Source organism: Triturus cristatus, chromosome 1_2 (genome assembly GCF_964204655.1).
Source record: "Triturus cristatus chromosome 1_2, aTriCri1.1, whole genome shotgun sequence".
Lineage (NCBI taxonomy): Eukaryota > Metazoa > Chordata > Amphibia > Caudata > Salamandridae > Triturus > Triturus cristatus.
The window spans coordinates 283,613,813-283,639,458 of record NC_140580.1 but is presented as its reverse complement, the minus strand read 5'-3'; the positions used below and the strand labels follow the sequence as shown (position 1 = coordinate 283,639,458).

At 38.9% G+C, this 25,646-nt stretch overlaps 1 protein-coding gene and 1 long non-coding RNA gene across 3 annotated transcripts in view; one reads left to right on the top strand and one right to left on the bottom strand.

The window, feature by feature from the left end:
* Positions 1-2,383: 2,383 nt before the first annotated feature.
* Positions 2,384-24,027, bottom strand: LOC146867174 (uncharacterized). Its single transcript, XR_014961094.1, has 3 exons — positions 23,897-24,027; positions 21,950-22,043; positions 2,384-2,520 (listed from the first exon to the last, which is right to left on the bottom strand). It is a non-coding gene; the product is annotated as an uncharacterized LOC146867174 (long non-coding RNA).
* The window catches only part of WASHC2C (WASH complex subunit 2C), a 664,131-nt gene continuing 662,243 nt past the window's right edge, over positions 23,759-25,646 (top strand). For both annotated transcript variants that reach the window (XM_085603767.1, XM_085603764.1), the window contains exon 1: positions 23,759-24,087. In XM_085603767.1, coding sequence (XP_085459893.1) covers positions 23,932-24,087 — 156 coding nt within the window. In that variant the 5' untranslated portion in view covers positions 23,759-23,931. The remainder of the gene's footprint in view (positions 24,088-25,646) is intronic.

Here is a 25,646-nt window from a genome sequence, read left to right as displayed (position 1 = left end):
GCAGCAGTACTGAAGGACTGGGGTGGTTGTGGGCTATGGCTGAGGTGCATTATCAGAGCAGCAGTAGTGGAGGACTGGGGTGGTTGCAGGCTATGGTTGAGGTGCATTATCAGAGCAGCAGTACTGGGGTGGTTGCAGGCTATGGTTGAGGTGCATTATCAGAGTAGCAGTACTGGAGTACGGGGGTGGTTCTGGGCTATGGTTGAGGTGCATTATCAGAGGAGCAGTACTGGAGTACTGGGGTGGTTGCAGGCTATGGTTGAGGTGCAATATCAGAGCAGCAGTTCTGCAGTAATGGGGTGGTTGCAGGCTATGGTTGAGGTGCATTATCAGAGGAGCAGTACTGGGGTGGTTGCAGGCTATGGTTGAGGTGCATTATCAGAGCAGTAGTACTGGGGTGGTTGCAGGCTATGGTTGAGGTGCATTATCAAAGCAGCAGTACTGGAGGACAGAGCTGTACGTCTTAGTACTATACTAGCAGCAAGTACTACAGGGCAGCAGCTGTGTATCAGTACTGGAGTGCTCATGTGCATTGACAGAGCTGTACGTCTTAGTAATGCAAGGAGCACTGGGGGCTGCAGGCGCGTCTCAGTACTGGAGCTGTGGAAGGCGCTTGATGGCTGCTTTGAGGCACACTGGCACAGCTGCATGTCCCAGCACTGGAGTGACAGAGGGCAATACTGGGAAGCACTGAGTTCTGTTTGAGGAGGGGAGCCTGGGTCTGCCAAGTGCGTCCCCTGGAGTCTGACAGGGACTCAGAGGCGCTAATCATGTGCCCGGCCAGGAATAGCCCTGTCTCTGAGCCCCGTCACAGGCAGGATCGGCCTTCAATTTATAACACTCAACTAGTGTTTTCAGTTGTGTTAGACCAATTGAAATGAATCAGTACTGCAGCTCCCAGAATGCACTAGTAATATGAAGCATGGGGTTGTAAAGAACGTTTTCCTGTACTATGGAGTCATCTGGGAGCCTTTGCTATAATCCTGCTGCTGTGATATGTTCTGATTAAGTCAAACCCACCACTGCAGCATTTTCAACATTTTCAGTACCCCTGCTGAGCTCCACTGCAAAGTTGTTTGTGACACTACATATGTCATTGCTGGAGAAGCTGTGAGTGCTATTGTGCTGTATTCCTCAGAGCTAAGATGGAAAGTGTTTGCTCCAATCTGCCGTGACTCTTTCAAGGTACTCCGCATAGTGCACTCAGCCATATATGGCATGGCTCCTCATTGTCTGGAAAAGACACTTGTAAGCTATAAGTCTGATCACAGCTGGCAGGGTGATTATTCATAAACGTCAGATTTTTTTCAGGTTTAGTGCAACCAAAAGTTCTCGGCTTGCCAAGCTGGTGTGATGCTTTATTTTTTTTTAATTTATTTTTAGAGGAGCACAGACCATAAAATAACAAGGAAAATACTAAGAAAATTGCTGACGACTAATTCTGGCAGCCATATACTTGCACTAAAAAAACGAAATAAAAAAATAATATTGACCATTAGATAGCATTTTAAAAGAAACGTACGGGCGCTTCTTAGCAAGCAGTTGCACTTAAAACAGGTATTTAGCACCTTTTTTAGTTTTAATACACAACACATAAAAATAGGATTCCTACTGGAAGTTAGAAACGGTACTGTTGGCTTTGATTTACTGTAATCTGAAGACAAAGTTTAAACACACTGAAACAAAAGCATAAAGAATGGAAAGAAAAAAGGATTTCGCAAAGAAAGTATTCACCCACCAACCTCAACAACTAAGAGCACTTCTTCGTAGTCACACGAGCAAATGGAAAAACAAGCGCGCGCGGCTCACGCTGACGAGGAGAGGAGGAGGCAGCAGGGGGAGGGGAGAGAGGAGGGGGCCTGTGGCTGTTTCCCTTGCGGGAGCGAGCAGGAACCATATGGTTTCAAAGCTCGGTCCCGCAAGGGAATCGCCAAACGTGCACGCGTTGCCATTGAAAGCAATGCAGCGCGTGCACGTTTTTGGGGCCAAAACTGAATCGATTACAAGAGGTCTTTTTCCTATGCAGCGCATGCTCGCTGCGTAGGCGAGACCTAAAAACCAAATGATACATCATAAGAAATTACTTTGGAATATAAAATTGATCACCAAGACACAAGTAAGAGACTGTCACTAATACAGCCCTTATCCCCAAGGTGCAACCCCAATATAATGAGTAACTTTTCGGTAATTCACCAAATACAATTCTTTTGGTATAAACGAAAGGTGAACCCCATCAGGTTTGAAAAATCTGAAAACAAGTAACACAAGGCCTGAAAGTTGTACCGAGTCATTTTCCCCTCAAATGAAACAAGTAGGACGTTTGGGCATGGCTTTATAAGAAAATAAATCATGTAACAAAAGCATCAATTGACCCCATCAATCAATCCTAATAACTCAAAGCTGAAAAATGTAGGTTAGATCTATAACGATTTCGTCCGCCCTTCATGACTGCCCTCTTTAGAAAGGAGTGTCCGGTGATCCAGACGCTTGCCATGTATGCCGGTAGGGTCAATGGGACACCTAAAAAGAGAAAGATATTAGGACGGCCAAAAAAGATTCATAACTCATCTACATCTCGAACATAGTTTAAAAAGCAATTTGACGACCAGCAGCCTAAACATTTTAGTTGTTGCAGTGAGAAAAAAAAACCCTCTAACAGCTTCTGACGCCGCGCCTATACTGAATGAATGGGCATTGAATTCCATAGGGTAGAGACCTAAGAAACTTAAAGCTTCCCGTAGGACTGATAAGATTTGTGAAGCTGTTAAAGTTAAAACTTTCTGGTGCTAAAAGCAAAATTCATGTTAAAAAAAGGGGGGGGGGGGAGGCATGTGCTGATTGAAGTTCAAACAAGCTGACAAAATGGGTAACGCGGGACGCTTAGCTTACGCGATACCACTGCAGCCCTTTTACCTTTTTTTCTGTTTTTTTTATCTGTTTATCAGGGTTCAAGTAAAATACGTAAAAAACGTTTTTTGGTTGAAAAATTGGAGACTTTTTGCCCTTGTGAATTTACTTACCTAATAACTCTGAAAACCTAAAAGTTCCAAGAAATAACCATACCATGCGAAGCTTGAAGAACACAAAAAAAACTCAAAATAGGAATATCAGGTTTGAGGTAAAAATGTATGAAGTCGCCCAGTAATGCCAGAGATATAGGCTTTCTCAGTACAGTACTGTGCAATTTAATTGTAAAAACAACACTGTAAAATTCTGCTACTCAATTCTCTTAAATATGGTTCGTAACCCCAAAAAACACTTACCATAAAAGAATAAACTGTCAGTATTCCAGCATATTGTAGTTGTTGAGATATTCTGATCAATATTTATTCATTACAAACTGTAAAATATCATTATTATGATTTATACAACCTAGTACCTCATTGTTTCAATTCTCCTACCCAGAAAACAGCCCAAGCTCTTCTGTCAGCTAAACGTGTACTGGAAACCATAGGAATTGAAAACTACATGCAGCATCTTTAATCTGTTAGCTCCCATACCCCTCGAGGAATCTGAGTTATTTCAGGGTCTACACTGGGTGTAAAACATAAGGAATCTCTGCCACAGGGGACGAAATAAAACATCTGCTATATTATTATCCAAACCTGGCACATGTTTTAATTTAAAAGTTATATTGAAAATCGGCAACCAAGCATGAAATCCTGTAATAATTTTAACATCCGTCATCTTTGGCCTTTTTGACCTTAGAGCAGGTCAACCACAGTTTTGTTAACCAAATGAGAAGAAACGGTTTTGTTTGCCAGACTTGTACCTCAAACGGCCAAAGCTACAATCAGAGGAAAGAATTCGAAAAAACGATACTACTTTTCTCTGTAATTCACCTAACTGGCCAAGATTCACCACACCATTTGCGATCCCAAAAGAGCCCAAAGCCATTGGCTCCTGAGTCATCAGAGAACATCTGAATTGACCATAAAAAACTTTGTCTAAAGACCAAATAGTAAATCCCTTGAAGACATTAAGAACATAATCCATAAATCAAAAATCAGCTCTCATGGAGACGGACACCCGAACTCTGTGATGAGGTAAGGTAAACGCTGACCTTGTAAATCCTGACCATCTACTAAAAGACCTGCAAGTTTTCACCACTTAGCGAGCAAAATTCAAATGACCTAATAATCGCTGTATCTCAAACAAGGTGAGTTTCTGAGATAATCTAGCATGTTCCAAGAAATCCAAATATCCCTCTCACCTTCGCCAATTATAATCTGGCATCCAGTTTTATGGTGTCAATTTCAAAGCCCAGAAAGATGAGACATGTCGCAGGGAACAGAAAATCATCCAGATAATGTGACACTTGAACCTGAGCTGATCTAAATGAGAAAACCCATTAACAAATGAGCTAAAAACTTCAAAAGGTCAACAAGAAAACTGCACAACCCATAGGCAAAACCTTATCAACAAAAATCTGTCCTTCAAAATGGATGCCAAGCAATGCAGAATCCTGTGGGTGTACCGGGAGTAATCTAAATGCAGATTTTATGTTGCATTTTGCCAACTCCACTTCTAAGCCGGCTTTCCTCACCTGTTCCAAGAGCCACAACTACTGAAGAAAACTGTATCATACTATCTTTTTAGCAATAATATCCTACCTACAAACCTTGTGGCCATGACAAATGTTGTGTCATACAAAACCCACCCTGTCTTTGTTTGGGGACTGTATGTAAGGGTGATGGTTTTTGTATTCAATGTACTTCCTCCCACAACACTTTAGGGTGTTGTTCGGACGCGGTCCCACTCATGAGTGACTAATAAACTTGGCTTGTTTTACTTCAACTCCAGTGCCGATCTCTCTTTGTTAGTCTTCGTACCCGTGGACGAGAGTGTGACCCTGCACCAGTGTGCCCTCACAGGGGTACATTTCCACACACTCCTAAGAGAGAAATGATAAGATCAGGAAGAGGCCAAGCAGAACAAGGAAAAGCCAATTCTGCTCTCAGTAATGCCTGAATGCAATTCCTTAGCGACAACGTGTAGAAATTGATTAGCGGATTTCAAATTTTTAGCAAACCTGTGGCATCTAGGACCATGGTAACCCAGACAGAAGCCTTCTTTGAAGCCCCACTCCAATTGTAAAGCTTTGTCCCGCAGATGATCAAACCGAAGCCAATAACATAGTCTGGGAATATCAATCAGGGCAACTGCCCTTGTTGTTAGGCTGGAATGGAGCACCCCAACCTCTACCCTGACTGACAGAAAAAACTGTGGGCTTGTTCGCTGAAACATTGCAAAATGGCGTGCTTACCATCGCATTTTGAACACTCATGTCTGTAGGAACAGAGATTCTTTTGACAGTACCCTCGGTTGAAGTTCCAGCACGCTCCTGGAATGAATTATTAAGGATTAGACAAAGTACCCACCCCTCCCGAGGCAGTTCTGTTAAGAAAGGGTTAGATAGTAACAGCAAGTCCACTGGCAGTATGCATTGTAGGAGGAGGCCTCTGCGGATACATCCACTGAACCCATAATTCATTGTCAAACTATCCTCAGGGTTTATCTGGAATAAGTACTAGCCTGGCTCTAAACCTCAACATAATGAAGCCATGTAAAAAATTCAAATTCGGACTAAACCTATCTGATTGTCCCAGTATTTATAAAATAGTTACTGATTGATCTTGAAATCTCTCGCAATAAACACTGGCAAATCAGAAAGGCCGAAGTACAAGAATCTATATTGTTTTTGACAGCGATATCGCAGCACTCCAAAATTATAGTTATTATTCGTATTGTAAAATAAAGCACGGTATGATAATAAGAGACTGGCTTCGGAACAGAAAGGTCCTCGCAATGATATATAACAAAGGATAATTTAATTAAGAATTTTACAAAAAAAGGCGGAAAAGAAATCGCAATCATAAATACAAATCAGAGTTCCCTAATACAATAGGTTCTAATCATTGTTTCGTGAAAGAGAGACCTATAGTCTCCACATCTTGATCCAGATGGATAACAGCCGACACGTGTTTCGTCACGTATAGTGACTTCCTCAGGGCTGCAGAGAAAATATCAACATCTTAGTTGGCTGAAAAAGATACATGTTGCGATTTATACATTTAGTTTTCTAGTTTCTTTCTAGTCTTTAAAAGAATCTTTATAGAAAAAATGAAAAATCGCAAAATAAAGAATGGGAAGAAAAGAAAAGCACGAGAAAGTTGAAGAGAAAAGACTCCTAAATTAAGAGTAAAAGGAAAAAAGGAAAAAGAAGAAAGTAATGTTTGTTTATTCAAAACAAAAAAGATAGACGGTGAGAAGAAAGATATTGTTTGTTCCATTACCATACCACAAGTGTAGAAAGTGATTTATTCAGTGAGTGTAACTGAAGATAAAATCCAAAATGTCCCAAAAGAAGGGTATAAATACTAACCTTCGATTATAATTTTTAGAGACGATATAAGTATCAGTCATGCGATTTAAGCTAGGTTTCGGATGATAATTCGATTGTTTGTTCAAAACGCGCTCATTAGTTCAAGAGATTCTATAGAAAAATCTGAGAGAGAGCAAAAAAAGTAAGAGTAAACAAGGTGGAAAAAACAATTGCTATTATGATATGTTAAAAAATAAAGAGTTAGATATTTAATAAAAGGGTAAATACCCGTAATCGTTATCCTTGTAGGTATTTGAGAATGTTGTTAATTAACATAGAGTATGGTCCTGGTATTTATTCTGCTTGCTTTTGAGGAATAACAAAACTCCGTCAGTTGTTTCTAATCGTGATAGAAAACAGTAAGGAAAATGAAAAATTACTGCAGTTAAGAAGATGACCTAGGTGGGCTAAGAAATAAAAATATCTATTACTATACCTAATATTTAGGACAAGTAGACCATATTACAGTTGATTATAACCCAGTAATTGGTGATTGGTCGCTATAACGATCTTCTTATAATCGTCTAAATAATGATTCCTGCACAGTGAGAAAAAACAGAAAAATAATATAATCTCCAAACAGAGAGTCAGTATAGGTTAAAAAACGTTAAAAAAAACTTCTTACTTAACATGGTTACTGGCTCCGCCATGTTAAGTGAGGTCAGAAAACCGGCTATGATAAGCTCTGAAAAAGTAGATATGGAAAAAGTGTATTTAAAATACAAGAGAGTAATTTAGTTTTAAGGACATATATCAGAACCAACGTCGCTTAGTTACAAAGATAGTACGGACCGTAATTATAACAAAGATAGACATGGTAATAGGGCACAGATGCCATGGACTAGAGAGTGTGCCCGTAATTGTTCGAATATAAATGATCAAGATATTTTACGATGTTTTACTGAAACTAAATATTTTCAAAAAATTACATTTGGGAAAAGGTGATTTATAACTATCTTTGTTAATGAATTTTTAAGAAAATGAATAACGCTGTGGCCTCATAAGGTATAGCATTGTATGTAGAAAATGATTCTAGAATCTACTAGGTCTCCGAAACTTGAACACAGAAAGGTTGTTGTGTGTTGAGACAAGTTGGAGAGGACAAATAGTCAGCAAACAAAATGGTTATTTGTGAATTTTTAGAAAAAACAAATAACACTATAGCTTCTTAGGGCATGGCATTGTATGCAAAAAATAATACTGGAGTCTGCTAAGTCTCCTTAACTCAAACACAGAAGATAATTATATGTTGAGACAACTTACAAAGTTATAGGGGACAAATAGTAAAAGTCTCCATGGGTCAGTCCTTCGTGACATGATCCACCCACTCATAGGGTGATCGTTTGCATTGGGGCATCAAAACAAAGACTTACCGCAATGATGTAAACGGTGATGTCCGAAAAGCGACTCCCGTGTCTTCTTCACAACGAAAGACCAATGAATAACACGTAGTGGTGGTTTTTATATGCAAAGTATTACAGAGGTGGCGCGAAAAACCTTAAAGTGCTAGAAGCAAGTGAGCGAAGCTCAAGTGATCTCTGATTGGCCATATGGTTACATTGTGGCCGATAGGTTGTACCGAAGTGATACACCGAGAAAGAAAAAAGAGAGAGCAGCCATGTTGGAAAGGTCCGGAAGCCCTCATGTAACCATCAGCGTGCGTGGTTGTTATACTCATTTGCTTTGAATCGCAAGTCCCGTGAAATAATTCGGATGGAATCTAGTACTCTTGTGTCCAAGAAATACTATTTGTACTTTTTAAGAATGTTATAAAGTATAATTAATGTGAACATTAATACAAAGTAAAAATCACCTTCTCTACATGGGTCAAATATACTACGAGTATTCGTCTGTGGTTCCCGCGGTGAGAAAGCGGCGGCCATCTTAGAAGGGTAAAAGGCTGTTGTTATCAGAATAGAAAGTGAGTCTTGCAATGTTTAAGTTGTCTCGGAGATTATATCTAATGTTTCATATGTGAGAACAGTTATGCATGAATATCTATTAAGAGTAAGAAGATGGTCATTTCAATAGCATACAAAGCTATATCATAACGCCACCAATATTTATGAGATAGGTATAAAAGAAAAATGATGAGCACATGAACAAATATAGGAAGAAATTAGAGAAAACGACTGGGAGAGAGAGACAAAAAGAGAAGTATAAGAGATTTTCTGATACAGATACAGCACAGAGATCAGCAATGTATACACAGTCAAAATTACAACGCATGAGCACTTCAAGAGCATTTCTGTCAGAGTATGAGCAAAGCACATAATACAGCACAGAGATCAGCAATGTATACACAGTCAAAATTACAACGAATGAGCACTTTAAGAGCATTTCTGTCAGAGTATGAGCAAAGCACATAGTATGTAACCTCAGAGTGGGTGTTAATCGTAGTTACAAAAAAAGGGGAAGGGGGAGAAAGGGGGAGATCAGCATGTTAGCATCACAGTTAGGGTTGTTTAGGTGACAGAGGGAGCTGTAAGAAACACATTCTTGTAACATTTTGATTGGCATAGAGAACAAATTTCTTTACATCAAATGATGACGGAAGATTGAAGTGCATTGTCAATGGGAATGTTTTTTTAAGAGAATGGTTTAGGCAAGGAAAACATATAGCTCTTTATCAAAATCGATACCCACTTCAACCGCTCGTAGTTTAATAATCCATTGGGTCTCTGTACTCCTCAAGTTGAGAGTCCTATCACCACCCCTTAAACCAGTCACAGTGTGGGAGATTCCATGAAACTTAATTTTTGCCATTTCGGCTAATGTGTGATTCTCATTGAAATGTACCGCAAGTGGGTAACTGCATAGGTTATTGCGTATTGCCCTAAAGTGTTCCTGGATTCTAATTCTGAGTGGGCGAATTGTACTGCCCACATAGATTAGCCCACAACAACAGATAATGCAGTAAACCACAAAATTAGTATTACAATTTATAAATTGTTTTATGCCATGTCTTATTGTGGTATTATATTGAAAATCAGTTGTTTTGTTGGCTGCAAACAGGCACATATTACAGTTAGCACATCTATAAAAGCCAGTAGGTTTCGAGGGTAACCACGTACCTTTATTCTTTCTGGGAGGTAGATAGCTAGGACAGAGAAGTTCTCTGAGGGTAGTACCTCTTCGGTGTGAAATCATGGGGTTGCTGGCCACATATTTTTCTATTGTTTTATCCAGTTTTAAAATATGCCAGTGTTTACGAAGAATGTTGTAAATTTGGTGACTATGTGTGTTATAATCAGTCACCATGGCAATTTTGCGTTCCCCATTTTTATTTCTTTCTTTCCGTCCTACTGATAGTAATTTTGATCTTGGTATATTTTGTATTTTGTTTTTAGCACAGTCCAGGATAGTCCTAGGATATCCCCTGTTTTCGAATCTGTTTTGTAAATTTTCCAGTTCTGTTAGAAATACTGATCTCTCACTGCAATTTCTCTTAAGTCTAGTCATTTCCCCCAATGGGATAGAGTTGATTTGAGACTTGGGTGCGCACTGCTGGCGTGTAATACCGCATTGCAGGCTGTAGGTTTTCTAAAAAGTCTAGAGATGATTTTGTTCTCCTTCACATATAGAATTACGTCTAGAAATTCTATTTCACGTTTGCTGATCTTATGTGTGAATTTGAGATTATAGGTATTATCATTGAGACATGTTAATAGGTCTGAGAGTAGTTCATCACTACCCGACCAGAGAATAAAAATGTCGTCTATATAACGACCCCAATAGACTAAATGTTCTGTGAGATGTGTGTTAGGTAGTTTCCATAAATGGTTCTGCTCGAAATGGCCCATGTATAGATTGGCGTATGAAGGCGAAAATTTCGAGCCCATAGCCACACCAATCGTTTGTTTATACCAGGTATCCTGATGTAAGAAAACATTGTTTTCTAAGATGAGGCGTGTTAAATCCAAGAGCATTTGGGTATGGTCAAAAAAGGTAGCGTCCCTATGGGAGAGACAGTCTGCTAAGGCTGATAAGCCTCTTTCTAAAGGAATACAAGTATACAAAGAGCATACATCCATTGTCACAAAAGAGAGATCATTGGTCCATTCTACATCTTCTAATTTGCTCAATAAGTCCCCAGTATCCCTGATATAAGAAGGAAGATTGTGTACAAGGGGTTGCAGGAAGACGTCCACGTATTCCGAGATGTGGTCCGTAGGGGAGCCTATCCCAGATATTATGGGTCTACCCTGAGGGAAGATACTTGGTTTATGTATCTTTGGTAAGATGTAAATGCAGGGTGATCTAGGCGTGGGATTGTAAAGATATCTGTATTCAATTTCTGAAATTAAGCCCAATTCCCGCCAACCTGTCAATTTTGTACAAATGAGTGATGTAATTTATTTGAGGGGATTTCCCAGTATCTTTGTGTAAGACTGATCTCCAGTTAGTTGTCTTTCAATTTCTTGTATATAGTCAATACCACGCATGATGACTATATTTCCCCCTTTATCTGCCTCCTTAAAGATAACATCTGGAAGTGATCTCAAGTTTTTTAAGGCTTTATTTTCTTCCTTGTTAAGATTATGGGTAATGTGTCCATGGTTACAATTGTATCTGTCTTCAAGTTTATAAAGATCGGATGTTACCGCTTTATAAAAAGTGTCTCCCACATTGTCCGCATGTAGGTTAGGGGTAAAGACAGACTTTTGTTTAAGACCACTATCCAGAGAGTAGTCAGGCATGATATCTAGATCTGAAAGCACATCAATCATAGTGGGGGGTGTATTGGAGAGATCATCAAGAGATAACAATAAATGTATGTCTTGTATTTCTTTAATAGTTTTGTTACAAGGTATCGAAACAGGTTTGGTAGAATACACAGGTACAGATTGATTTGCAAAAATTTTTTTCAATTTTAATTTTCGAACAAATTTAAACACATCAACATGAACATTAGTAAAGTCAGGTAATTTGGTTGGGCAAAAACTCAGACCCTTACTGAGTACCTTGTTGTCAATTTCAGTTAGATGGTAATCAGACAGATTAATGATTGAGACATTATCTGTAATGGCAATATTCGATGTACATTCTATCATATTTGGAGACTGACTCAGTTCTTCAGATTCCTTGCTACAGATCGAGTTGTGGCTTCTTCCCTTGGATTTACGTTTTGTGCCCCCCCTCCTAGTTTTTTTGTGTTTTGAGGGCCATAGTTTGTGCGATTCCCTTTGCGGTATCTCGCCATTACCTCTAAAAAAGAGGATGAGTTTATTTTAGGTACTGTGCCAATCGTAGTGGATTCTGTTTCATCTTCATTAGTGGTCTCACTGTGTATACTAGATACATCTGACTCACTCGTTGAGGGAACTATGTTTGCTGGCTTGGTAAGTTTGGTGACAGTTGGCTGTTTAGGTTGCTGTTTAGGTTGTATGTCGTCAAACTTTTTAGCAAACGTGAATACTCTGCCATTTTTATAATCATTCTCGTCCCTTTTTAGTTTTCTCAACTTCTTCTCTTTAATATAAAGTTGATGTGTGTTCAGCACATCTTTCAAAATGTTGTAATTTTTTGCAGTTGCTTCCTCTAAGTTTAGACCTTTAATTTCTGTCTCAAGTTTGTCTATTTCTTGTAGTAATAGCTCTCTTTTTCTATCAGCATGTCGTATCAAAATGTCCATCATTCTATGTGAAGATATGAGATTCAAATCTTCCCATTCTTTCAAAAGGTCTGCATCTAAATCTTCAAAGGTGGGGAATATAATAATTCGTAGTCCACGTGGGACTTGTTTGATGTCCAAATAACGTTTTAGGATGATGGAATCCCACCACCTGGACACTTCCTGTTTACGTGCCCGTTCTAATTTAATAAATTTCTGTTTGAGACCTTCCTTTTCCCCATTTTACTGGGATTTGGCACCCTCTGTGCCGAGCCAGTGAAAAGTTCTTGGAGCAGAGCATTTCTTTCTTCTTCAAAAGTTTCCATTGTCCAAACAGGCGATGTAATTGTCTCTTATAGAAAGGAGAATAATGATATGTTATTATTTTTGTTGCTAGGACTGATCTGACAAATACCCAAATCTGAAGAACTGAGTGCCGCTCTCTACATGAAATGTGACAAAAAGGATAATGGTAGTAATGTATATGAGGGCGCACATCAAAGACCGTTAGTAAAGTCGGATTGGGTATACAGTAACACTTGTCAAAACAGGAAGATAAACTGTATAGCAAAATTAATTTGTGGTGCCACTCGGGATAAAAAACACCCTACTACCTAGGTGCTACAATGCACGGGTCATGCAGAAGCAATCCCCGTGACGAACAAAGTTTTTGACAGCGATATCCCAGCACTCCAAAATTATAGTTATTATTCGTATTGTAAAATAAAGCACGGTATGATAATAAGAGACTGGCTTCGGAACAGAAAGGTCCTCGCAATGATATATAACAAAGGATAATTTAATTAAGAATTTTACAAAAAAAGGCGGAAAAGAAATCGCAATCATAAATACAAATCAGAGTTCCCTAATACAATAGGTTCTAATCATTGTTTCGTGAAAGAGAGACCTATAGTCTCCACATCTTGATCCAGATGGATAACAGCCGACACGTGTTTCGTCACGTATAGTGGCTTCCTCAGGGCTGCAGAGAACATATCAACATCTTAGTTGGCTGAAAAAGATACATGTTGCGATTTATACATTTAGTTTTCTAGTTTCTTTCTAGTCTTTAAAAGAATCTTTATAGAAAAAATGAAAAATCGCAAAATAAAGAATGGGAAGAAAAGAAAAGCACGAGAAAGTTGAAGAGATAAGAAGATCGTTATAGCGACCAATCACCAATTACTGGGTTATAATCAACTGTAATATGGTCTACTTGTCCTAAATATTAGGTATAGTAATAGATATTTTTATTTCTTAGCCCACCTAGGTCATCTTCTTAACTGCAGTAATTTTTCATTTTCCTTACTGTTTTCTATCACGATTAGAAACAACTGACGGAGTTTTGTTATTCCTCAAAAGCAAGCAGAATAAATACCAGGACCATACTCTATGTTAATTAACAACATTCTCAAATACCTACAAGGATAACGATTACGGGTATTTACCCTTTTATTAAATATCTAACTCTTTATTTTTTAACATATCATAATAGCAATTGTTTTTTCAACCTTGTTTACGCTTACTTTTTTTGCTCTCTCTCAGATTTTTCTATAGAATCTCTTGAACTAATGAGCGCGTTTTGAACAAACAATCGAATTATCATCCGAAACCTAGCTTAAATCGCATGACTGATACTTATATCGTCTCTAAAAATTATAATCGAAGGTTAGTATTTATACCCTTCTTTTGGGACATTTTGGATTTTATCTTCAGTTACACTCACTGAATAAATCACTTTCTACACTTTTGGTATGGTAATGGAACAAACAATATCTTTCTTCTCACCGTCTATCTTTTTTGTTTTGAATAAACAAACATTACTTTCTTCTTTTTCCTTTTTTCCTTTTACTCTTAATTTAGGAGTCTTTTCTCTTCAACTTTCTCGTGCTTTTCTTTTCTTCCCATTCTTTATTTTGCGATTTTTCATTTTTTCTATAAAGATTCTTTTAACCCCTTCGGTGCTCATGACGGAATGGTTCCGTCATGACCCACGGTTGAGCTGTGCTCATGACGGAACCATTCCGTCATGACCACACCCGCGCAAGATTCCGTCAGCACAGCGGCGGAATCTGCGCAGCATCGAAGGGGTTAAAGACTAGAAAGAAACTAGAAAACTAAATGTATAAATCGCAACATGTATCTTTTTCAGCCAACTAAGATGTTGATATTTTCTCTGCAGCCCTGAGGTAGTCACTATACGTGACGAAACACGTGTCGGCTGTTATCCATCTGGATCAAGATGTGGAGACTATAGGTCTCTCTTTCACGAAACAATGATTAGAACCTATTGTATTAGGGAACTCTGATTTGTATTTATGATTGCGATTTCTTTTCCGCCTTTTTTTTGTAAAATTCTTAATTAAATTATCCTTTGTTATATATCATTGCGAGGACCTTTCTGTTCCGAAGCCAGTCTCTTATTATCATACCGTGCTTTATTTTACAATACGAATAATAACTATAATTTTGGAGTGCTGGGATATCGCTGTCAAAAACTTTGTTCGTCACGGGGATTGCTTCTGCATGACCCGTGCATTGTAGCACCTAGGTAGTAGGGTGTTTTTTATCCCGAGTGGCACCACAAATTGATTTTGCTATACAATTTATCTTCCTGTTTTGACAATTGTTACTGTATACCCAATCCGACTTTACTAACTGTCTTTGTTGTGCGCCCTCATATACATTACTACCATTATCCTTTTTGTCACATTTCATGTAGAGAGCGGCACTCAGTTCTTCAGATTTGGGTATTTGTCAGATCAGTCCTAGCAACAAAAATAATAACATATCACTATTCTCCTTTCTATAAGAGACAATTACATCGCCTGTTTGGACGATGGAAACTTTTGAAGAAGAAAGAAATGCTCTGCTCCAAGAACTTTTCACTGGCTCGGCACAGAGGGTGCCAAATCCCAGTAAAAATGGGGAAAAGGAAGGTCTCAAACAGAAATTTATTAAATTAGAACGGGCACGTAAACAGGAAGTGTCCAGGTGGTGGGATTCCATCATCCTAAAACGTTATTTGGACATCAAACAAGTCCCACGTGGACTACGAATTATTATATTCCCCACCTTTGAAGATTTAGATGCAGACCTTTTGAAAGAATGGGAAGATTTGAATCTCTCATCTTCACATAGAATGATGGACATTTTGATACGACATGCTGATAGAAAAAGAGAGCTATTACTACAAGAAATAGACAAACTTGAGACAGAAATTAAAGGTCTAAACTTAGAGGAAGCAACTGCAAAAAATTACAAAATTTTGAAAGATGTGCTGAACACACATCAACTTTATATTAAAGAGAAGAAGTTGAGAAAACTAAAAAGGGACGAGAATGATTATAAAATTGGCAGAGTATTCACGTTTGCTAAAAAGTTTGACGACATACAACCTAAACAGCCAACTGTCACCAAACTTACCAAGCCAGCAAACATAGTTCCCTCAACGAGTGAGTCAGATGTATCTAGTATACACAGTGAGACCACTAATGAAGACGAAACAGAATCCACTACGATTGGCACAGTACCTAAAATAAACTCATCCTCTTTTTTAGAGGAAATGGCGAGATACCGCAAAGGGAATCACACGAACTATGGCCCTCAAAACACAAAAAAACTAGGAGGGGGGGCACAAAACGTAAATCCAAGGGAAGGAGCCACAACTCGATCTGTAGCAAGGAACCTGAAGAACTGAGTCAGTCTCCAAATATGATAGAATGTACATAGAATATTGCCATTACAGATAATGTCTCAATCATTAATCTGTCTGATTACCATCTAACTGAAATTGACAACAAGGTACTCAGTAAGGGTCTGAGTTTTTGCCCAACCAAATTACCTGACTTTACTAATGTTCATGTTGATGTGTTTAAATTTGTTCGAAAATTAAAATTGAAAAAAATGTTTGCAAATCAATCTGTACCTGTGTATTCTACCAAACCTGTTTCGATACCGTGTAACAAAACTATTAAAGAAATACAAGACATACATTTATTGCTATCTCTTGACGATCTCTCCAATACACCCCCCACTATGACTGATGTGCTTTCAGATCTAGATATCATGCCTGACTACTCTCTGGATAGTGGTCTTAAACAAAAGTCTGTCTTTACCCCTAACCTACATGCAGACAATGTGGTAGACACTTTTTATAAAGCAGTAACATCCGATCTTTATAAACTTGAAGATAGATACAATTGTAACCATGGACACATTACCCATAATCTTAACAAGGAAGAAAATAAAGCCTTAAAAAACTTGAGATCACTTCCAGATGTTATCTTTAAGGAGGCAGATAAAGGGGGAAATATAGTCATCATGCGTGGTATTGACTATATACAAGAAATTGAAAGACAACTAACTGGAGATCAGTCTTACACAAAGATACTGGGAAATCCCCTCAAAGAAATTACATCACTCATTTGTACAAAATTGACAGGTTGGCGGGAATTGGGCTTAATTTCAGAAATTGAATACAGATATCTTTACAATCCCACGCCTAGATCACCCTGCATTTACATCTTACCAAAGATACATAAACCAAGTATCTTCCCTCAGGGTAGACCCATAATATCTGGGATAGGCTCCCCTACGGAACACATCTCGGAATACGTGGACGTCTTCCTGCAACCCCTTGTACACAATCTTCCCTCTTATATCAGGGATACTGGGGACTTATTGAGCAAATTAGAAGATGTAGAATGGACCAATGATCTCTCTTTTGTGACAATGGACGTATGCTCTTTGTATACTTGTATTCCTTTAGAAAGAGGCTTATCAGCCTTAGCAGACTGTCTCTCCCATAGGGACGCTACCTTTTTTGACCATACCCAAATGCTCCTGGATTTAACACGCCTCATCTTAGAAAACAATGTTTTCTTACATCAGGATACCTGGTATAAACAAACGATTGGTGTGGCTATGGGCTCGAAATTTTCGCCTTCATACGCCAATCTATACATGGGCCATTTCGAGCAGAACCATTTATGGAAACTACCTAACACACATCTCACAGAACATTTAGTCTATTGGGGTCGTTATATAGACGACATTTTTATTCTCTGGTCGGGTAGTGATGAACTACTCTCAGACCTATTAACACGTCTCAATGATAATACCTATAATCTCCAATTCACACATAAGATCAGCAAACGTGAAATAGAATTTCTAGACGTAATTCTATATGTGAAGGAGAACAAAATCATCTCTAGACTTTTTAGAAAACCTACAGCCTGCAATGCGGTATTACACGCCAGCAGTGCGCACCCCAAGTCTCAAATCAACTCTATCCCATTGGGGGAAATGACTAGACTTAAGAGAAATTGCAGTGAGAGATCAGTATTTCTAACAGAACTGGACAATTTACAAAACAGATTCGAAAACAGGGGATATCCTAGGACTATCCTGGACTGTGCTAAAAACAAAATACAAAATATACCAAGATCAAAATTACTATCAGTAGGACGGAAAGAAAGAAATAAAAATGGGGAACGCAAAATTGCCATGGTGACTGATTATAACACACATAGTCACCAAATTTACAACATTCTTCGTAAACACTGGCATATTTTAAAACTGGATAAAACAATAGAAAAATATGTGGCCAGCAACCCCATGGTTTCACACCGAAGAGGTACTACCCTCAGAGAACTTCTCTGTCCTAGCTATCTACCTCCCAGAAAGAATAAAGGTACGTGGTTACCCTCGAAACCTACTGGCTTTTATAGATGTGCTAACTGTAATATGTGCCTGTTTGCAGCCAACAAAACAACTGATTTTCAATATAATACCACAATAAGACATGGCATAAAACAATTTATAAATTGTAATACTAATTTTGTGGTTTACTGCATTATCTGTTGTTGTGGGCTAATCTATGTGGGCAGTACAATTCGCCCACTCAGAATTAGAATCCAGGAACACTTTAGGGCAATACGCAATAACCTATGCAGTTACCCACTTGCGGTACATTTCAATGAGAATCACACATTAGCCGAAATGGCAAAAATTAAGTTTCATGGAATCTCCCACACTGTGACTGGTTTAAGGGGTGGTGATAGGACTCTCAACTTGAGGAGGACAGAGACCCAATGGATTATTAAACTACGAGCGGTTGAAATGGGCATCGATTTTGATAATGAGCTACATGTTTTCCTTGCCTAAACCATTCTCTTAAAAAAACATTCCCATTGACAATGCACTTCAATCTTCCGTCATCATTTGATGTAAAGAAATTTGTTCTCTATGCCAATCAAAATGTTACAAGAATGTGTTTCTTACAGCTCCCTCTGTCACCTAAACAACCCTAACTGTGATGCTAACATGCTGATCTCCCCCTTTCTCCCCCTTCCCCTTTTTTTGTAACTACGATTAACACCCACTCTGAGGTTACATACTATGTGCTTTGCTCATACTCTGACAGAAATGCTCTTAAAGTGCTCATTCGTTGTAATTTTGACTGTGTATACATTGCTGATCTCTGTGCTGTATTATGTGCTTTGCTCATACTCTGACAGAAATGCTCTTGAAGTGCTCATGCGTTGTAATTTTGACTGTGTATACATTGCTGATCTCTGTGCTGTATCTGTATCAGAAAATCTCTTATACTTCTCTTTTTGTCTCTCCCAGTCGTTTTCTCTAATTTCTTCCTATATTTGTTCGTGTGCTCATCATTTTTCTTTTATACCTATCTCATAAATATTGGTGGCGTTATGATATAGCTTTGTATGCTATTGAAATGACCATCTTCTTACTCTTAATAGATATTCATGCATAACTGTTCTCACATATGAAACATTAGATATAATCTCCGAGACAACTTAAACATTGCAAGACTCACTTTCTATTCTGATAAAAACAGCCTTTTACCCTTCTAAGATGGCCGCCGCTTTCTCACCGCGGGAACCACAGACGAATACTCGTAGTATATTTGACCCATGTAGAGAAGGTGATTTTTACTTTGTATTAATGTTCACATTAATTATACTTTATAACATTCTTAAAAAGTACAAATAGTATTTCTTGGACACAAGAGTACTAGATTCCATCCGAATTATTTCACGGGACTTGCGATTCAAAGCAAATGAGTATAACAACCACGCACGCTGATGGTTACATGAGGGCTTCCGGACCTTTCCAACATGGCTGCTCTCTCTTTTTTCTTTCTCGGTGTATCACTTCGGTACAACCTATCGGCCACAATGTAACCATATGGCCAATCAGAGATCACTTGAGCTTCGCTCACTTGCTTCTAGCACTTTAAGGTTTTTCGCGCCACCTCTGTAATACTTTGCATATAAAAACCACCACTACGTGTTATTCATTGGTCTTTCGTTGTGAAGAAGACACGGGAGTCGCTTTTCGGACATCACCGTTTACATCATTGCGGTAAGTCTTTGTTTTGATGCCCCAATGCAAACGATCACCCTATGAGTGGGTGGATCATGTCACGAAGGACTGACCCATGGAGACTTTTACTATTTGTCCCCTATAACTTTGTAAGTTGTCTCAACATATAATTATCTTCTGTGTTTGAGTTAAGGAGACTTAGCAGACTCCAGTATTATTTTTTGCATACAATGCCATGCCCTAAGAAGCTATAGTGTTATTTGTTTTTTCTAAAAATTCACAAATAACCATTTTGTTTGCTAACTATTTGTCCTCTCCAACTTGTCTCAACACACAACAACCTTTCTGTGTTCAAGTTTCGGAGACCTAGTAGATTCTAGAATCATTTTCTACATACAATGCTATACCTTATGAGGCCACAGCGTTATTCATTTTCTTAAAAATTCATTAACAAAGATAGTTATAAATCACCTTTTCCCAAATGTAATTTTTTGAAAATATTTAGTTTCAGTAAAACATCGTAAAATATCTTGATCATTTATATTCGAACAATTACGGGCACACTCTCTAGTCCATGGCATCTGTGCCCTATTACCATGTCTATCTTTGTTATAATTACGGTCCGTACTATCTTTGTAACTAAGCGACGTTGGTTCTGATATATGTCCTTAAAACTAAATTACTCTCTTGTATTTTAAATACACTTTTTCCATATCTACTTTTTCAGAGCTTACCATAGCCGGTTTTCTGACCTCACTTAACATGGCGGAGCCAGTAACCATATTAAGTAAGAAGGTTTTTTTAACGTTTTTTAACCTATACTGACTCTCTGTTTGGAGATTATATTATTTTTCTGTTTTTTCTCACTGTGCAGGAATCATTATTTAGATGATTATAAGAAGATCGTTATAGCGAACAATCACCAATTACTGGGTTATAATCAACTTAATATGGTCTACTTGTCCTAAATATTAGGTATAGTAATAGATATTTTTATTTCTTAGCCCACCTAGGTCATCTTCTTAACTGCAGTAATTTTTCATTTTCCTTACTGTTTTCTATCACGATTAGAAACAACTGACGCAGTTTTGTTATTCCTCAAAAGCAAGCAGAATAAATACCAGGACCATACTCTATGTTAATTAACAACATTCTCAAATACCTACAAGGATAACGATTACGGGTATTTACCCTTTAATTAAATATCTAACTCTTTATTTTTTAACATATCATAATAGCAATTGTTTTTTCCACCTTGTTTACTCTTACTTTTTTTGCTCTCTCTCAGATTTTTCTATAGAATCTCTTGAACTAATGAGCGCGTTTTGAACAAACAATCGAATTATCATCCGAAACCTAGCTTAAATCGCATGACTGATACTTATATCGTCTCTAAAAATTATAATCGAAGGTTAGTATTTATACCCTTCTTTTGGGACATTTTGGATTTTATCTTCAGTTACACTCACTGAATAAATCACTTTCTACACTTTTGGTATGGTAATGGAACAAACAATATCTTTCTTCTCACCGTCTATCTTTTTTGTTTTGAATAAACAAACATTACTTTCTTCTTTTTCCTTTTTTCCTTTTACTCTTAATTTAGGAGTCTTTTCTCTTCAACTTTCTCGTGCTTTTCTTTTCTTCCCATTCTTTATTTTGCGATTTTTCATTTTTTCTATAAAGATTCTTTTAAAGACTAGAAAGAAACTAGAAAACTAAATGTATAAATCGCACCATGTATCTTTTTCAGCCAACTAAGATGTTGATATTTTCTCTGCAGCCCTGAGGAAGTCACTATACGTGACGAAACACGTGTCGGCTGTTATCCATCTGGATCAAGATGTGGAGACTATAGGTCTCTCTTTCACGAAACAATGATTAGAACCTATTGTATTAGGGAACTCTGATTTGTATTTATGATTGCGATTTCTTTTCCGCCTTTTTTTGTAAAATTCTTAATTAAATTATCCTTTGTTATGTATCATTGCGAGGACCTTTCTGTTCCGAAGCCAGTCTCTTATTATCATACCGTGCTTTATTTTACAATACGAATAATAACTATAATTTTGGAGTGCTGGGATATCGCTGTCAAAAACTTTGTTCGTCACGGGGATTGCTTCTGCATGACCCGTGCATTGTAGCACCTAGGTAGTAGGGTGTTTTTTATCCCGAGTGGCACCACAAATTGATTTTGCTATACAATTTATCTTCCTGTTTTGACAATTGTTACTGTATACCCAATCCGACTTTACTAACGGTCTTTGATGTGCGCCCTCATATACATTACTACCATTATCCTTTTTGAAGAATCTATATTGGTAGGAACTCTAGTTCTCTTAGTTATTTCCCAAGCTTCCCTGGAACCCTCTAAGCTTGGATTACTCCAGGAAGCATTGTCCTGAGCAAGTTTGTCTGACCCCAGCAACTCATCCTTGTTCTTACGAGTACTATAAGGTAACAGCTTTTGTTATTCCGAAGGTGTCTCGCAATGACAGCAAACCTTAGCATCTGTATCTTTACCTTTTACTAAAACTCTTCTGCTTTGCGTTTTCTAATATTTCCAGTACTGCACCGATGACCAAAAGGCGACTCACCTGTCGGAAAGGGCTTGTCCAGCGCCAAATAATTTGTCTCTGCAAGCCTGTGTGCCTTTCGAAGTACTTCCAGCTCTTTTTCTGAATCCTTACACTAGAAAATATGAGGTTGGACATCTTATTAGTAACCCCCCCGCTTGAATGGTGAAAAGCTAGTAACAACAATGAAAAAAAACCTTGATAATCCCCACTGCAGCTTGACTGAACCCCATCACCTAACCCACCATCAAAATGTCTCCAGTTCACCGCTTTTTTGAACTGCACAATTTTGTGGTCATCCAAAAGTGTTGGGAAATCGCCACAGGATTTTCCTTTTGTTGCATAGGAAAACGAACAGGACACTTTGTACCTGTTCAATATTGAATCACTGCACCTGATGCCCTTCTGCAGCCTTGTCCCATCGTTGGCCTGCAAGACCCTAGAACTTGCTGACATAGGGTCCTCCAAAACTAGTGCTGATGAAGTACTGCTTCCCTTATACTCATACTAACCCACACCTATTTCCCTGACCTGTTGGCGCCATTCCACCCATGACTGAAACATCACCGTCATTATTAATGACATGCCCTGAAATATAATGTCCGCTAGCTGATTAGTGGGAAAAAACCTGACAAACCATTGATGCTTAAACACCCAAAAATAATTTAACTACAACACTGGAGGATTCACCAGTGGACAAATAGCGCTACGCAAAAACAACTCGCCACTCTCCCAAGAAACCACAGGAGCGAAAGACCGCACACCCGACGCAAAAAGCACACCGCCTCAAAACCTCCCAACGTCCGCAGAGGACTCAGACATAATTTAAATAGACAAGCAAACAAAAACGCTATAAAAACCACCACAGACAATACCAAAAACAAAGCGCTCTGCAATAATACGCATTTACATTACCGTCAACATCACCACTGTGCAATAGCTGTATATCCAATCCCCACACCCCATATGTAAATTACAAAACATGTAATTACATGTTGGAGAGCCAATTACATTATCACTGTAACAGTTATTCATTCACAATATGTTCAGAAAAACAAAATAAGCATAAAACATATCCGGTATCACTCACACCAAAATTGTAAAAGCTCATAATAAACAAACACCAGCAACATAAGCAATGGTGCATCTACAGTCATTTGTAAAGCATTTTGACACAATGTTTAAAAAAATACGCTATCTTCTGCGCAAAACGCACTATATCCACTAGGTGGCAGAGTCACACTACTTAGCAAATCAACTCCTCATTTGCTCAAGTGAAAGAACTCACGCTCAATACAAAATCATTAAAGAAAAGCATAATTTCAATAACAATAAAAGACACGAACTGCAGGAAAACTGCTGCCTACCTGCCCTGTGGACCCCCAACTGTCCGCAAACGCCGCGTTCTAAAGCAGGTGCCTCGCCTGCGCGCGCTTGCTTTGTTTGATTCCAGATGCCCGAAGCTGCCCGGGGTGGACATTCTTCGAATGCCACCCCCAAGCCCGCCATTCCCCCATGGATTTCTTTTGAAGCAAAGGCAATTTCAGGCAGGAGACAGACAAAATAAAGTCATTTTTTGCTTCATAAATCAGGAGGGTCCCATCTAAATTTGGTCTATTGCAGCGTATGCCATGATCTATAAATTGATTTTGGCATACATTATATTTGCTTTGACGTCCAAGGTCATATATGTTGCTTCAACACATCAAACTTCTTGGAATGGTAATTTAAGTGTATGCCATGCCGAACAAAATCCAGCTTTAGGGCTGGAAGGCCAGACCTATTGTCTTTACCACTGCTTATTTAATATTAGTTCGCTGCTCACTGCCTGGCCTTAAAATGGCCGTTCTCGAGGACACGCTCAGGCTACTGGCCAAGTTAGAAGCGGACCTATTTCCGAGTAGAAATTTCAGGTCATGTGTTCTCATTGTGTGGCTCACGTGACTGTTGCTTGAATCTTCGGTGTACCTGGAGCTGTTCTGTGACAGATCTAGGAGCTGCAAATGGATGGGCCAGTTGGAGCCCCGGTGCCACGGCACGAAGAGCAGCATAGTGGCGGTGGGGGCTCAGAGCGGAGTGAGGCCATCTGGGAACGGCCCTGGACGCTGGAGGAGATCCGCAGCAGCAGCGGAAACTGGTCACTGGCAGCTGACGCTGGGGTAAGTGCAAGTCCTTAAGTGTATTCCCATCCCTATACGCACGATGACATTGTAAGTCTTGCAGGCACAAAAGCACCGCCATGCCAACGAAAACCTGGACCTACCAAGCACCCTGGCCGGTACACCCCAGCACGCAGCTGATTCTGACAGCAACTCAATATCAGTATTTAGACCTCTGTCTGATCCTCACCATCAGTTCTACTTGACGTCTGTCTCATGACCCTGCGATCAGCACACATTGGGTGCTACTAGCGCATCATACCATGTGCACTGCCATTAAACCACGACTAGGGGTACTTCTAGTTCTGCAAAAAGGAACTCCCATTCCCTAACTTAATACCAGCACAGATCTAGCTTTACTGGGTTTTATGCATGCCCGGGCACTGGCAGACTCTCCCTTTCATTGCTTATAGGCCTAAACAATACCAGTCGTTCGTTATCGGCACTATGTGCTTGTCTGTAACTCTGTCAACTCCTTTATCAAGAAAAGCAGGACACTTACGACCCCTCATTAGCAGCACATCCTGACACTGCCAGTTCTTTCGTACGCCGAAGCACTAACAATATGTGCAGGCTGTCATTACAAACGCAGCACTGATGGCTTCTCTCAAACTGTGCAGCTTAGCACTGTCATGTCTTTATCATACCCAGTGGTCGAAGTGGGGGAAAAAAGTAGGGGAACTGTGGGCAGAGAATCAGAGGGCGGGAATAACCCAAGGATTGGCTCAGGGGGCGGAGCCAGAGGTGTGGCCAGAATGCGCAAATATCCCAATTTTTAGTATTTGTTTGGCATTTCACTGCCCAGTTTAATCAACCAATGGATACACATGATTATATAAGGTTATAATGAGTTATTGACATTAAAACACATTCACAAAGTGGGATATGCTTCTAATCACAGAATGTCCCACAAAATGTGGAAGCGCAAGCAATTTTTCACAGAGCCATGGTGTTTATCATCAGCACTTCTCCCTTTTTCCACAACAGCAGTTCAAACATGAATGGCAAAATATCCTAGTTTGCAAATGTTTTCTATATAACTCTGGCTCTGCCATATTTGCCTCCTAATGCAAGATCTGCTGCATGATCTGACCATTTAAACTAATAAATTGTTTATAGCTCAAATGTATCAAAAGTTAACAAAAAATGTGACTTGTTTTGCTGCGGAGTGGATGGCTTATTGCAAAGGTTGACTGATCATCTTTCTCACTGTTGCATTTGTATGTTACAGTGGTGCTAATAAGGCAACATCTTTCCAAAGACTGTTAGCATGTGTACACGTCAAAATAATAAAATATCAGAAAATATACTGCATTACGCTGCAGCCTTTTTTTAAATGCATAATTTAGTCAACACTGAGGCATAATTTTGTCCTCCTTTGCTGCATATTTAATTCCAGTGACCCCACAGCAAGCAGCACATGTTAAAAGTGCTTGTGAATGAAGCAGAGAGACTGTGAAGTTTGCGAACTTAGTTTGGTGTGCGTGCCAAATTCTGCATTGCCAATCCCTGGTGAGTTGCAGCTACTACTTCTGAAACAAGGCCAATGGAGCTAACTA